Source organism: Equus asinus, chromosome 2, assembly GCF_041296235.1.
Source record: "Equus asinus isolate D_3611 breed Donkey chromosome 2, EquAss-T2T_v2, whole genome shotgun sequence".
Lineage (NCBI taxonomy): Eukaryota > Metazoa > Chordata > Mammalia > Perissodactyla > Equidae > Equus > Equus asinus.
Window position 1 is genome coordinate 148,568,923 of NC_091791.1, and position 15,860 is coordinate 148,584,782.

Genomic DNA, 15,860 nt, shown 5'->3' on the forward strand with positions numbered 1-15,860 from the left:
AATGGGCTTTGAAGCCATGGGATCCGAGTTTTAATAGTGGCCATCATTAACTGAAATGTGAAGCAAGTTACCAAATGTCTCTGAGCCCATTTTTGTCATCTATAAAACAAGTGTTTTATCTGTTCTCCCACAGGTATACTATGAAAAAGAAATAAGCAGGTTGTAAAAGTGCTTAAGGTAGTCGACTTTCAATAGTGGTAACTAACACTAAGAGAGTAAGCTAAGGCCGTATCTCTCAGTAGTTGATCAGACTATTTGTTCTTACTCATTTGTTAATATGTATTGGTCAGGGTTCAGGGAATAGAATCATTCTGGCTAGTTTAGCAGAAAAGAATTTATTTACATTTTATTGATTTCAGAAATAATTTACATCATGACAGTACACACGGGCACACATAAATGTTTAATTCAAACAATCTTCACAGTATTTACCCATCTGACATGTTTCTGCTTTTTCTATTCAATTTTTTTAAATGCTAGTTATGACCCACTGAGTTGACTTCATGACTCACTAATGAATTCTGACCCACAGATGGAAAATACTACATTGCAGGATATTAAATGGCCCAAGAATCACTGGAAGCACAGAAGACACTAACTCCAGCCTGTGCTTCTAGGAACTGGGTGGCCAAGTGAGCTGCCAGCTCCAGAAGCAGAGTCTTCATGACCCACCCTAGCAAAATGATGCTTCAGGAGTCTCACACTAGAGCATCTGATTGACAAAGCCTTAGTGATGCCCAAAGCCCTATGCAAAGGGGTCTGGGAAATACAGGAGAGGAAAGCACACCTGGAAGGTGATAACAGATGTTAATCAAGCTAATCCAGGGAATCAGCCCCTATCCACAATGAAATGCTGCTTAAACATATTTACTCAAAAGTAGCTGGCCTCGACATACCTAGTGGCCTAAACATCTATCATTACATGTATTTTATCCCTATTCAATCCCTAATTCAATATTTTCTTGGATACAGCCTATTATCGTTACTTCAGTGAAGGAAACTCATACAACTACAACTTGTACAATTTACTTGATGGAATGAAATTCAGAGGAACAAACCAACCGCAAATTCCCAAACTACATTTCCTTTCACAAACACACCTCTCCACCAGTCAACCCGGGGTCCACCGAAAGGAAGATTAAAAAAACAAAGAGAACACTAAAAAAATACACTGAGGATTCTCTTCCTCCCACCTTCACAAAGCATCTTAAATACATAACAAAAATTGTTTTAGACCAATGAAGAGAAAAACAAAGAATAACTTTAACTTCTTTTTGTCATCTTTTAGTTCAGTTTATGCAATAAGTTGCATCTGTGAAAGAAATCAAATTTGTTGAATGAAAGGCACTGCTTATGATTTATAAAGCAATTGAAATAAAATAGCTTGCTGAAGTGAAGGGGTAGCATTCAGTGAGTTAAATCAGACAGTCTTTTTTGGATGTGCAAATAATGTACATCTGATTAACAAAACTGTCTGCATTAGGTCGCCACAGAGATTCATACAACAACCAAATGCAGAAAAACACAAGAAAGTAAGTTTCTCTGTGATTCCAACAGAGGTGCCCCTTCCCTGAAAAGAAGAGAACAAATATCTTTAGAAGTTAAAGCTATTAAGTCTACAGAAGTACAAAACACCAAAAACGCTTTAAGAAAAAAGTACGTTTTCTCATTTTCTGTTCTTGGAATTTTAATTTTTTCCAGTGGAACCAAAACCTCCTGACCCCCTTTCAGTGACATCCAGAACCTGAAAAGACATAAAGGTGGTAAGCCATAGAGTTAATTTCAGACCCTCTTTCAGTTCTCTCCAGGGCCTAATTTGTAAGACTTACTATTGCTATCATATCTTTTCAAAAAGGAGATTACAAAAAGAAAATTAAATTTTTAAAAAGCTCCAGAAATTAAAATACTGGATAATTTTCAAAAAAGCCAGGGAAATCCTACAATTTCACAGTATAAATGATTATCCAAAGTAATACTATACAATAGCTATGAAAAACATTTCACGAAATTCTAAAACTAAGATTTTAATTTTGCTTAAAATAGGACTAGTCCTATACACTACTATTTACTTACATACAGCATATAAATCCTCAAAATTATACTTTTCTCTTCCCTTAAGACGTTGCGTGGTTCATTCCCTACTCAGCTTTAAGATACTTACTTGAACTTCCTCTATTTCTGGATAAAAAATCCGTTCACAAATGAGCTGTGCAATTCGATCACCCTTTTTGACTTGAAAGGAAAAAAAAACCAAACAGTTTATTAGTGACACTTCATTGATGCATTCTCTATATTCTGCTTTGTGCAATGAGAATTAGGAGTCAGTATGTGTGGTCTATAGATACACAACCCAGAAAACTCACTGTGTTTACATGACTGTACGTATTTAACATACCTTCAAACTTTTCTTTGCCAAAATTAAACAGTACAACACCAACATTTCCTCTATAATCTTCATCTATGACACCAGCTGGGGAAAAGAAAAATATTAGTTTGATTTATGCTACCAAAACACTGACGGTGTAAGATTACCTCAAAATCATTCTTATCTAAGATTTTCATCCTTACAACTGAATAAGTGAATCTTGCTCTTGTACTATGTAAAGTCTCAAAGCTAAGAAATGTTATTACTAAAATGCAAATAAGAATTTAGAAAATGGTCCTAATTTTCCAACCTGTCATTCTTACACATGGTGACCATTTCCTACCCTAAACCCAGAGCAGGCACTTCTCATCTTGGACAGTTGTCCCAAATTGCTCTCTCTAAACCTACTGTCTATCTGTTGCGCACCTGCCAAAGACCAGAGATCTGCAGTGGAGTAAGTCAACGCTGACACTGTTAAGCAGCAGTCTGGCAAGTATCACAACGCTCATTTTTATAATCAAGATGGAACTGAACTTTTCAGTTCACATTCTTCCCCTCCTTTTAATCTGAGCCACTATCCCTTCTTAGAGCATGATCTCTCAGAAGACATTAGCACAAAGCTTAATAACGAGCGCACTTACAGAACTGCGTGTTATTAGTACCTGCTTGAGTTTATAAACACAAGGGCAGCACTTCTTTGCAGGAGAGAAACTGGAGCCAGGGCCCTGCCTTGGCCCAGCAAGGTATGTTTACCAGACTTGTTAGCATTTTCCTTTGTGCTAAGAACTTAAAATGTTTCCATAAACAGAAGCACAGATAATAGAGGTGCACCAGGGCTTCTCATTTCTTTTAATATTGAGACATAATTCACAATTCAACGGAAGTGTATTCAGAGTTGTGCAACCAATTTTACATTTTCATTACCCCGGAAAGAACCCCTCTACCTATTAGGGGTCACTCCTCATGCCCCTCCCCTCCACTGCCAATTTCCTTTCATACATGTCAATGCTTTTCTCTCAGTTTGTAAAATGCTGGATAGGATTCACGTGAACCTAAGTAAATGTAGCTTCATGTTACATCTTCTTATTAACACCCCATTTCCTAAAAAAAAACCCTTATCAAAAAAAAAGCGGGGGCCGGCCCTGTGGCCAAATGGTTAAGTTTGTGCGCTCTGCTTTGGCAGCCCTGGGTTTTGCCGGTTCAGATCCCCGGCATGGCCATGGCACTGCTCATCAGGCCATGCTGAGGCGGCGTCCCACACAGCACAAGCAGAGGCACTCACTACTAGAATATACAACTGTGTACTGGGGGGCTTTGGGGAGAAGAAGGAAAAAAGAAAAGCTTGGCAACACATGTTAACTCAGGTGCCAATCTTCAAAAAAAAAAAAAAGGAAATAATCAGGAATTTAGCTCAACCGGTACTAATGCTAGTCGGCCAGACTCATATTTGAAGGTCAAGTGAAAAGAAAATTTTTCCTTTTTACAGAACAAGGGTAAGTACTCCCTTTCAATTTTCTCATATAGGGAAAAAAAGCAAATTTTAAAAAAAGGTCTATCGTGGGGAAAAATACTCAGAAAAGCCATCATTTTAGATTTTTTCCAGTGGACTACAGTAGAAGTTTAAAGGGACACCTGTGCTTTATGAATGAATTACTAGGGATAAGTGAAATTGAATGTATGCACTTCTTAAAAGGTTCCTGACACATAGCTAAGAGTTTGAGTTAAAGATAAATAACTTTTTCCCAGTAAGAAGGGCAAGTATGGAAGCGGCTGAAGGGCAGCAGAGGTGGTTCCTGTCACGTCTAGACTGAAGGAAACTGTCTATTCTTTTCCAGTTGCAGAGCAACAACACTTTCCCGATCAAAGAATACTGAAGCCTGGTTCCTTTCCCTACTGCCCGCTGACCATTAAATTAGTGCCTCGTATTTACTCAAAGAATTGATATAAAGATGGGACCAGCGGTTTCTACATTATCTATATGGAGAAAGTTCTGGCTGCAGATTCAAGGAAGAAAGCCCTCAGCAGAACACGTAACTCTATGCTGGAACAAACGCACAGAAGACATGGACTCTCCACGCTGGGAGAGCGGAAGCACAGCTAGTACTCATTTACCTGGAATGTGTTAGAGGAAGACTGACTTCTGAGCTCTTCTTTTTCTACTTCATTAGAAAAATGTTAGATTATCCAAATAGTGGAAATACATGTAAAGTAAAAGCTAATGATGTTCCCCTGCCCTCCCCTCAGGCAGCCAATGTCACAGTAATATATTTTACATATTACTTTCTTTCTTTCCTCACTTAATTATCATAAACACCTTTTGAGATTACTACATGTAAATCTTACTCATTCTTTTTAGATGCAAGATGTGGAAACACAGTACCAACATTTCTGTGTACGTCTTCTCTTACATCTTATCAGACACTTGGGTTGCTTTCACGTTTTGCTATCATAAACAAAGCAGCCCTTTACCTATGTCCTTGTGTATCAGTGCTTTTTATTCTCATCAAATAGGTTCCAAAGATCACTTTGCTGGGTCAGAGGGTATGTACATTTTAAATTTTAATGGATATTGCTAGATAACTTTGCAAAAATAGGGTAGCAATTCACATTTCTATCAGCGATATTTAAGAATGCCCATTTCCCAAGTCCTTGCCAGCACCAGGTGGTAATGATCTTTTTAATTCTGGCCAATGTGATGAGGGAAAAAGGGCATCTCACGGCTTTACTTTGCATTTCCCTGATGACTAGTGAGGCTGGACTTTTTCCCTCCATACATTTGTTGCACATTTGCATGTCCTCTTCTAGATTTTATGTTTTTTTAAGTCTCTTTGGGTATTTGACTCTTTTTCATGACTTCAAGTGTTTATTTTTTCACTTTATGGTATCTTCTACCACACAAAAACACTCCCTTTCTGTAGAGACCTTTGCTATAAATCTGTAAAGCAGTCCTATCCGGAATACTCAAATGGGTGAGTGTCTTGAATTCTGCAAAGCCAGGTGATCTACCAAGATTTTATGCTTGGCACACAGAAAGGTGAAAAGCTTTTAACCAAAAGAAACGAAGTCATTTGAAGTCAGTTAAAATGTATGGCAGAAAAAAAGGCCCTCAATTAACACTTTTTTTTTTTTTTTAGCATGAATGCCAATAGTATAAAAAATCCAATAGTTCCAAGTTCATTTATTACTCAAAGGTGCTTTGACCTTCCAGAAAAACCCAAGGCTTATTCTTTTTCTATGTAAGGGGCATAAGCGTCAGGGATATTTCTCTTCATGAGAAAGCAGAAAGTATTTTGAAGTTATCACTGGAAAAATCATGCATTGGAACTGGCAGAGTGATTAACTGACTTCAGGCAAAAGTTTTACTGTGTCAAGACTTTGGCATGTCACTTGTTGGAAACCTTCTTTAGTGAAATCCATCCACACCTACCAGATGTGAATTCTGAACAGAATCCTGCATACTCAACTTTTCCCTTTGACCCTTATTTACAGCCTGGGATTCCTAACCTCTCTCTTCTGAAATAAAAACTGGGGCCAACTATGATAAACTTGTGCGTAAGAGACATTTTTAAGATACTCTGCATCCAAGAACACACCACAGGGCGATTTTATGAATAATACCACACCAACCACCAGGCAAACTAACTTTCCATGTATTTTACATGAATTTTTTGCAGAGCGTTGTTTTAGAGCAAAAATTAGTAACAAGGTCAGAAAAAAAGTTTCCACATTAAAAAAAAAATCCATGAAGTCCCTAGGGGACAGCAAATACAACTTACAGGGTCTACTATGTGTCAAGCCGTGTTAGATGCTCCACATTATCATTTAACCCTCCTGCCCTTCAGAGACAAGCAGGCTAATTTTCATTTTACAGAGGAGGAAAGTGAGACTCAGAAAAGTTAAGTAATAACTAGCTAGTTGGTGACAAAGCTGGGACTCCAATCCAGTTGTTACTCCAAAGTCCATGTTCCTTTTACAACTCTGAAATTTCTTTAAAAATATATACAATCATTTATATCCTTAAGTTATAGTCCTAAATTACCATACTTGACCTTGTAAAAGTGTTTTTGAATATCAAGCATAACTGAGCCCTGGCGATGCTCAACCCAAGCGGGCTGACCATCCCTGCTGGGTCAAACTCAGCCCCTCTTCAGCCCCTAAGAACTACTTTTGGGCTCCTGTCTTGCCCCACAGCACCACCTAGTGACATCATAGGGGGACTGAAGGGCAGGCTGGAGACAGCCCAGGACAGGCCTGAGCCTGTGCTTAATCCCTGCAGTGCAGGTTACAGGGAGCTAACTGAGGACAGTGCTTGACTGCTGGAGCCAAAGGGCAGGGTGATCCACAGCCCTTAACTGCAATGCAAAGACCCAGGGGACTGGAATCATATGCATGGAGATTCCAGTTTTTAACTTGTCAACTTGGGCTCATTTCTCAGCCAGTTTCCTCATTTGCTAAAAAATAGCTTTGTAAAAACGGCGGCAGGCAGAGAATCTAGCATAGCCACTTATCTGAGGGCCAAGACGTTTTGCTAGTGAAGCACTTGCCATCAATGAGGATAAAGAAGGGTCAGGACACGGGGACCCCATCAGTGGGGTCTACACTCCAGTAAGGAGGGGATCCGAAGCAAGGAAGCCATATTAGGAAGGTGAGCATTTCACTACAGTAAGGGCAGTTCAAGATCCTGCAGCAAGGGTGGCTAGCAGAGGAGGCTGGGACTCCTTCAGGAAAGAGACCCCGTGAGGAAGTAGTAAACTCTGGAAGACAGGAGAAAGGCTTGTTATAAGGGAAATAAGAGCCACTGAGGACTTGCTCAGCAAGAAATGGAGATGGGGGCCGCCCAGTGGCCGAGTGGTTCAAGTTCCATGCACTCTGGTTCAGTGGCCCAGATTTGCACGTTCAGATCCTGGGCACAGACCTACTCCACTCATCAGCCATGCTGCGGAGGCGTCCCACGTACAAAATAGAGGAAGACTGGCACAGATGTTAGCTCAGAGCTAACCCTCTTCAAGAAAAAAAAACAAAAAAAAGAAATGTAGATAGGGAAGCACAGTTTTCTCTCCTGACTTTATGGAAAGATTCTCCTTCTATATTTTGCCAAACATGGCTGGCTTTCTTAGAGTTAAGAAAATTCTTACAACATAAATCTGCATTTCCTAGAACCTTTTGCTTAATTACTTAATAATTGATTACTATTATTAATAATTACTTAAGGAAAACACAATTGCTTAAATAATGACATAAAAGCTTTTTCTTCCCTTACAATAACAACTTTCTTCCATGAATAGTCATTTTTGGACTAAATGCAGATTATCACTAGACTAAAAATCTTACCCATCGAATAGTGTCTAGTTAGCCTATCAGTAAAATAACATGCATGTCACATAATGGTCACTTAAAATTTAGACATAACCAAATAGCATTTGAAACTCTATCATAATTGTCTTACTTCAGAGATGGAAATTTCTAAAAGCTAAGACACAACAAAATCATTTCCTTTTTCTGAAAATAAAAATAAAGTTTGTCACTTGATTACTACCTCTTAAGCAAAGATAAAGTAAATACTTACAAATATTTCCAGAATAAAAATGTAAATGTATTACCTCCTACATCTATGAAGTGTTTTGCAGCCAAGCCAGAACGTGGAGCTGAAAAACAAAAAGGAGAAATTGGCTCTTAAGGGGGAAGGGTGATATTGGATCCAAATGAGACAATTTAAGCGTGTCACTCTCATCTCCCGTAACACCTATGTCTTCTTCTTAACTTTAGCAGGTGGTTCCAAATTAAAGAATGTATTTATCACAATCTATCATCAAAGTAGAAGACAGTTTAGAAAATATTGACAAGGTTTAATTCAAAAGGAACTTAAATCACTCCCCCATGGCTGTAGTCGATGGAGGGTCTAAGGTGGTGCAGCCGTGGACTCTGGAATGAACTGAAAGGTGAGCAAGGGAGGACAAGCCTAGGCAGCTTTGTCCAGAAGGCTGTCCACAAAGGGAGGACTGTGGCTGGCCGGGACACAGGACTGAGGAAGAGGACTTTTGTTCTGAGACGGGAGTTCTGAGCATGTTGCACTGTAGATGGGAAGAAGTCAGAGAGTCAGGCACAAACCCAACCACGAGGAGCAGAGCTTAGCCTAGAACTTGGGACCCCTACTCATGATTCAGACGCCAAAAGACATGTCTATAGGAAACAAATGAAGCAGAAGAGAAAAGGCCTAAAAGCAGTCAAGCAAAATGCCAAAAACTCAACTTTAAACACCCAATTCCACTATGACTTTTTCTTTTGGTGAGGGAAATTGGCCCTGAGCTAACATCTGTGCCCATCTTCCTCTATTTTATGTGGGATACCCCCACAGTGTGGCTTGACTGAGTGGTGCCAAGTCCACACCTGGAATCCCAACCTGCAAACCCTGGGCCACCTTAAGCAGGGCACATGAACTTCACTACACCACCAGGCTAGCCCCAATTCCACTATGCTTTTTATTCTTAAAATGAAAAAAATAAAAAGCTAAATCTATAACTGATACTTGCTGACTTGAGCACTGGGTCTACCATTAATTATCCTAACTTCTAGTATTTTATTACTGGATAACTTAAATGAGGCACTTTGTCAATAAATGCTGCCCCTTCCTGCCTTTACTTTTATTTCACTCCATCTTCTGATTACCCCCGGCAAGAGACACTAAAAACTCGGTCAACGCTGCCAAAGAGATACGAAGAGAGAGCTCATCTTGTGTCTCTAAAGGCCAAAGTATCAGCAGTTCTCGCCCTCATGGCTAACAAGACAGTGGTAGTCTAGCCGCACCCCCACCCCCACGGCTCACAGTTCCATTTGCTCCTTTACGTTTACTCTGAAGTTAGCTAGAAATTACACCCTTGAAAAGAAGTTCTAAACACTTTCGCCAGAGACAACTGACTCGCTCCAGAAAAGTCAAACCTACTGAGGTGCACTCCGTTTTGTCCTGGCCACTCCCACTCTGAGGGAGCTAGCACACTGAAGAGTCTCCCTTCCCCAACACCCCAGGGAGGACCCACAGCAGTTAGAAGTTTTACTCTTGTGATATATAATGCCATGTGCCATTATCCTAAGCCTGTGTCTATTCTTTTTTTTTTGCTGAGGAAGATTAGCCCTGAGCTAACATCTGTGCCAAATCTTCCTCTATTTCGTATGGGGGATGCTGCCACAGCATGGCTTGATGAGTGGGGGCATAGGTCTGTGCCTGGGATCTGAACTGGTGAACCTGGCCGAAGCAGAGCACACGGAACTTTAACCACTCAGCCATGGGGAGGGGCCCTCTATAGTCTCATATAACAAACATTAGCCATTCTCATCACCATCTTCACAAAGAAATTTGACTTCTTATGCAATCCGATTCTTGAAGGGAAAGTTAGTGGTTAACACTGGAAAAAGCTCCAGTTAAAAATCACCTATTTATATTTGCAGTTTTTCTCACAGCAAGGAGTTATGAGAACAACCTCCTGGGCCAATGTGAGCCTCCTAAAAGCTCAAGTAAGTAATCAGAAGGAAAAAAAGCAAAGAGAAGCAAAAGCAAACACATAAATGAAAGTTTTCAGATGGCTGCATTTGCCATCAGATGACACCTCTTTATTTTAGGACACAGGCAGGGTCATATCCCTTCCTTCCTTTATAGCAGAAATGAAACTAAGCTGAAGGAATATATCACAAAGGAAGAGCCTGACACATAGTTACCTGTATCTTAAATCACTTACCTACTCTTCCATAGCATCCAGACGGAAGAGCTATCTGAATGTCGGTTTTCACAAGGGCTTTCTCCATAGGCGGTACCGTGTAATCATAGGCACTAGGAAGACAGTGGAAGAAAATAATTGGTAGTTAGATATAGTTAATTCTTTGTGAACTTGGGGGTGAACAAGGTGTCAACATGTAAATGTATTCTCCCTTGCACAAAATTTTGTTGGGAAATGGAGGTAATAATCTTGCAGGAGGGGGCAGAAAGGCAGAGACTTTTAAAGGGTGCATGCTTCACTAACATGGTATGAAAAGAGGAAGATAAAGAAAGAACCAAGAAAGGGGAAATAATTGCTAATAATAGCTAACATTAAGCCCTTACCATGTGCCAGGCATAGTTCTAACTGCTTTATATAACTCATTTCATTCTCACAACAATCCTCTAAGCGATTAGGGAAAAACTGCAGAAGGAAAGGGGAAAATGAGTGGACAACACAAGGGGAGGGAGAAGCGTGTTGCGTCTACTCTGCTGGTCTTTGTAGTTTACCAAGCTTACCATGCTGTGGCCATGAACTTCACTGGCTGAGGAAGGGTGGGTCTCTGTGAACCACTGGAGATGGACACTGCTGAGGAACTGATTCTCTAAGGTCCACCCAGCAAATGCTGCTACCAGTGCTATTACTGTAGGCCCCTCCTTGATAGAAATGTACGAGATTTCACAAAAGCAGGACTCGAAGTTACTTTGGAGACCTTAAGTAAGACTAGTAAAGGGGTACTATATTTTTACTTATTTCGTTAGAATTTCCTCTCTTCAAATAGCTAGATCCTAACTTATTAAAAAGACCGGTTATTATCATGTTTATTTCAGTATGCAGAAAGGCACCTGTGTTTTTAGGAGGATCCTTAAAGCACATTAAATCAAAGACTCTCCTAAGACTCACAACAGTGTTCAGATATGGTGTAGTAAAATTCCATCACTCTACGTTTATCCATGAAAGTTACAGCACTGAACTATACCCCTTTCAGCCACAATAGCCTTTAGCTCGATTTTGTTTTTCTTTCTTGTCTCCCTTACTATCATCACACACTCCTTTCTCCTTCTTCTGACTTAGACCGGTAGTTCTCACATTAGCATTACCTGACATGCTTTAAAATACATCCTAAGGCTCAGGATTTAGTCATGTAATAAACATTTTCTCTCTCCATTATCACTTTTCACCTACGTTAAAGGTTCTAAGAACTGGGCACAGTAGCCAAGAGGAAAAAGCACTGAATTCAGGGTCAAAAATTCTATTACCTTCCAGCCCTTGGGCAATCAATTCAACTCTTCACAAACTCCCTCATCTGTAAAAAGTAACACTCATCTTCTTCAGGATTGTTGCGAGGATTAAACTAAAGACTATATGGGAAAGTTTTGAGTACATGTAAAAACTGCCGTACAAATGAAAGGGTGTGGTGGTATTATCAACATCTCCGATTTTCATTGTCGGACCCCTTGAAATTCCCAGTCCTTGGGATAAACTTGAATATAGACGTATAGAGAAATCTTACTAATCCTTGAAGCCAGAAGCAGCTGAGGTATTTTCCTACTCCTGGCTTTTCTTTCTACTGAGCACAGGATCACCCTCTGGCCACTCCCTGAAGGCCAAGGCGGGTCTTACTCATCTCCGCCTTCCGCGTGGAAAGGGGACAATGCATGCTGCAAAACTAACCACGTCTCAGTGCACATTTATTGATATTTAGCTACCGGTCTACACTCTTTGCCCAAATCCCTATTGAATTATGCTAAAAAGGAATGCTAAAATTTCCAACACCAAAAAGGGCAGAAATCCTATATATATCAAAAAGCGTTTGTTTCTGTGATCTTTTAAGAGAACGTTTCAAACCGTGGCTGCAGAGGGCCTGAATGTAAGCTACCAGGGCTGAGAGCTCTAGAACTCGGGAACTGGGCTTTCTCAGCGGGGGACCGAGATAGTAGAGGCGCAGGCAGCCGGTGGTCCCCACTCACCTGTACAGGTCGTAGCCCGCGGCGCGCGCGGACCCCTTGGTCGGGGCGGTGGCGTGCTCCGACAGCCGGGTAAAGCGGAGCCGCATGCCGCTGCCCTCGGCGGGCCGGGCCCGCTTGCTGGGGGAGATGGCGGGGGCCTCTTCAGAGCAGGGCATGGCAGAACCCGACGGGAGCCGAGGCGAGAGCGAGGGAACAAGAGAGCGCAGAGTGAGCGTGGGCTCAGGATCTCAACGAATTTTAAATTTCCCGCCAGCAACTCCCCGCCCCGCCACCCCCTCCTGGACGAGCCCACCGCTGTGGTTGAGAGGGGAGGCAGGATTCAAATTTGGGGCTGGAAATCGTTCTCAGCAAGCAAATTTGCGGGGGCAAACTACTGAGGCTTTTTACCCTTTCCAAACTCAGCGCACGGGTCTAATGTAGGGGGGCAGCTTCGGTGGCCTCCCCCTCATACAACAGAAAGCCACCGTGCTCCCTCCCCCCAACGAGGGAGCCCAAATGGACTCGCTCCCGCGCCATAGGGGCTGCGCGCCCTCTCGCATCCCCACGTCCCACACGCCGCGCGGCTTCCTGGGGGACCGCCTGTTGCGCTCGTCTCGTCCCAGGCCTCGGGCTGGCGTGCGGACCCCGGCCGGCCTCCCCGCCTACCCACGCCCTGGGAAGAGTGTCCTCCAGCCCGGGCCCCGACGTTACTGGCGCCGTGGCAGCCTCGGCTCCGGCTGCGCGCACTGGACGGCTGCCGGAGCGCCCGGAACAGCGCAGGGCCTCTGGCAGCTGGGGCGAGGGGCGGGCCTGGCCGGAAGAGCCCCGCGGCGTGGGCCATCGGCCGGGCGCCGGGCGCGTCTAGAAACACGGAACGGAGCAGAGACGGAAGGAGACGGCCGAGTGCGGGAGCAGGGCAGAGGGGAGGCATGGGCCCCGAGGTTTGAGCGCCGGTGGGCTCGTCCCCTCCTGCAGGCGCGCAGCGGGCCTGCGCCCTGCAGCCGCGTCCGGGACGGTGACCTCGGAAGCAGTCCCGGCAGCCGCCGGACGCTCAGGGGCGCGCAGAGGCCGCCCTCCCCCCGGCGCAGGCCTGGGGCGTCGGAGCGCGGCGCCCTGCGTCCTGAATGCCGCCGCCGCGGCCGCCTCTGCATCCCTCCATCCTTCCCGAGACTCTCATCTTTGCTTTGGCGCGCGTTTTCTGAGACTGTTGGCGAGGCTCGCGGCCCCGGCCCTGCCCCTCAGCTGATTTACCTGGGGCCGCGCCGCCCGCCGCCATGACGCCCCAGGTTCTAGTCTCAGCGGCCTCAAAGCAACGGAACCGACTTACGCTGCCGGTGACAGTCGCTACCGGCGACGGTTCCTGCGCTCCGTGCTCCGCCCTAGGCACGGCAGCGTGTTCGATTTCCTTACCACGCCGAGAGCGTGAGAAGGTGCATTGTTTCCTTTTAAAGCGGCGCGGGGGGCAGGGTCTTCGGCATAGTCGCCATGACAACTCAGTTGCAATCCTAGCACTGTTTCGGATGACCCCCCCCGGAAGCACAGAGGGGACCCCTGTGGCTGTGATGCGAAGTAACATCCTGGGCCACGCTGGTATAACTTAGAGTCGGGGGGGAGTAACCTTCTAGCTAATTATAAATGGATTTTTCCGGGATACAAATATCTCCAGAACTGAAGCAAAATCTGGAAACTAAATTGTAATGCACTTTGTTTAAATACACACTATAGGGCAGTTTTAGGAAAATGACGCATAAAAACGTTAGGGAGTTGTTGGGAAGTCTTTGGACTTCCTTGCTGTGCCTTTCTTTTTCAGGCCCTACCTTTTCAGTGTCCTTTACTGGCTCCTCCTGTGAAATGTTGGAATTCCTCTAGAGGAGGTTACAGGTTATGCTCTGTTTACTCTGTCTTCCCATGGCTTTAAATATGTATGCCCTAAGGCCTCCCTAAATTGATACCTCTAACAACAGGATCCCTGGTACTTCTCCAGCCTCACCGAGAGCCATCATTTAACAGTTTCTAGACTCACCAGACTTTCCTGCCTGGGAGTCTATACACATCATTTCTTGGTTTACCTTTCTTGTGTTTCTAGTCTCAACTCGTCTCAGAAAGGCCTTCCCTAAGTAGCTGCCCTGTCTTCCCCTCAGCACCATTTTCTATCACAGTAATTAATTTTTTTCTGTTCACACCACTTATTACTACAATCTGTGCTGCTTTTATGTGTTTATTTTCTTGTTCATTGTCTATTTGCTCAAGTAGGCATTGGTTCCATGAGAGTAGGGACCGTGTATGTCTTCGTTCACCGTTGTATTCCTGGGGCGTAGCTTAGTGCCTAGCTGGGAAATGGAACGGTGCTTGATACATATTATAGGAATGAATGATAGACTTCTCGTCCGTTCCATCCTGCCCCTGTATATATCACTTCGCAAAGTCTTTTGATATTTCCGTCCACTCTTTTAATTTTTAATCAAAAGCTTTCTCCGTATAGTGCTTTTTCAAGACCTACAGTGAAATGCAGCAGTCCATGCCCTCCTTGTCCACCATCCCAGCCTCCCTAAGTCTCACTCCTCGGGCAATCCTTCCAGCTTTCTTTGGCTCTTTCAGCTGGATTTACCTCCGTTTCTACGTTGTGTGTTGTACTTTTCCGTGGCATAGAAGTTATCTTCTGAGTTAGAGTAGTTGGGGGTTAAGTCTCTTCCCCGTCTGTCTACCCCATTCTGCAGATAGGTTTGTAATGGTTTTCGGATAAGTTAGCAGTTAGTATTTACTTTATCATGACTATAAATACCATTCACTGCTGGGAAAAGTAGTGTGATGTGATTATTTTTTACACCTGTCCCCCTCAAGTTAATAATTGCCTTGTTTTTGTCTTTGTTTTAGTACTGGTGTTTTTAATTCATCTATTACTTGCTTTTTTCACTTCCTCCAGTGGACCCAATACCTCTCGTACATCAAATGAAAGACGGCAAATCCCGCATCAGTTCCGTCTTTCCTCTCCCTCCCTCCTCTAGCCTCTTGCTCCAATCTGTGCGGTGACCCTGCAGTCCTGCCGGATAGCTGTCATCCTGGGACTTCCCTCTGCCGCTCTCTTGTATTGGAATCCTGGTTTTATGGATCTAGTGTCTTCCGCTTAGTTTACGCCCTCATTTTGCTGAAGTGCTTTCTCTAGTAATTTCCTTCTAAGTTGATATTATAAATTGTTTTGAGTCCTTGCGTATCTTAAAGTGGAATGACAATAATGACTCCCTTTACCTAGACCCAGATAAAAAATCTCACTTCGGGGGCTGGCCCCGTGGCCGAGCGGTTAAGTTCACGCACTCCGCTGCAGGCGGCCCAGTGTTTCGTTGGTTCGAATCCTGGGCGCGGACATGACACTGCTCATCAAACCACGCTGAGGCAGCGTCCCACATGCCACAACTAGAAGGACCCACATCGAAGAATATACAACTATGTACCGGGGGGCTTTGAGGAGAAAAAGGAAAAAATAAAAAAATCTTTAAAAAAAAAAAAAAAAATCTCACTTCGTTCATGAAACTTCTTTGCAACCAGTAATGAGCTCTGCCTTATCTCTTATAACACTTACCGTATCATTCGTTAGCATATACTCCCATTGTGTAATCGGCTCATGTGTACACATTTTATCTTTCATGTTAGTGAGTCATAAACTTTTATGACGGCTTCAAAGCATTTTATTTAGTGTTTTACACAAAGAGTATGCATTTGGCTCCATATAATATCTAACACCAAGGAAGTGTTCAGCTATTTCTTCTGTTAAGGTGGATACAGAAAGTGTTTATTGTCATT

General features: G+C 43.3%; 1 protein-coding gene across 3 annotated transcripts; it reads right to left on the reverse strand.

Moving 5' to 3' along the window:
• Nucleotides 1–316: 316 nt before the first annotated feature.
• Nucleotides 317–15,522, reverse strand: DUT (deoxyuridine triphosphatase). 3 transcript variants are annotated; one of them, XM_014852884.3, is made up of 7 exons: nucleotides 13,314–15,522; nucleotides 12,084–12,222; nucleotides 10,096–10,187; nucleotides 7,966–8,010; nucleotides 2,396–2,470; nucleotides 2,162–2,232; nucleotides 317–1,744 (listed from the first exon to the last, which is right to left on the reverse strand). In XM_014852884.3, exons 1-7 carry the CDS (start codon nucleotides 13,636–13,638, stop codon nucleotides 1,688–1,690), a joined length of 804 nt encoding a protein of 267 aa, XP_014708370.2. In that variant the 5' UTR covers nucleotides 13,639–15,522; the 3' UTR covers nucleotides 317–1,687. The 3 variants fall into 3 exon arrangements, with proteins under 3 accessions (XP_014708370.2, XP_014708363.1, XP_044620870.1); XM_014852877.3 differs by having other exon boundaries at nucleotides 12,774–13,357; XM_044764935.2 differs by lacking the exon at nucleotides 13,314–15,522 and adding an exon at nucleotides 12,729–13,098.
• Nucleotides 15,523–15,860: the final 338 nt, after the last annotated feature.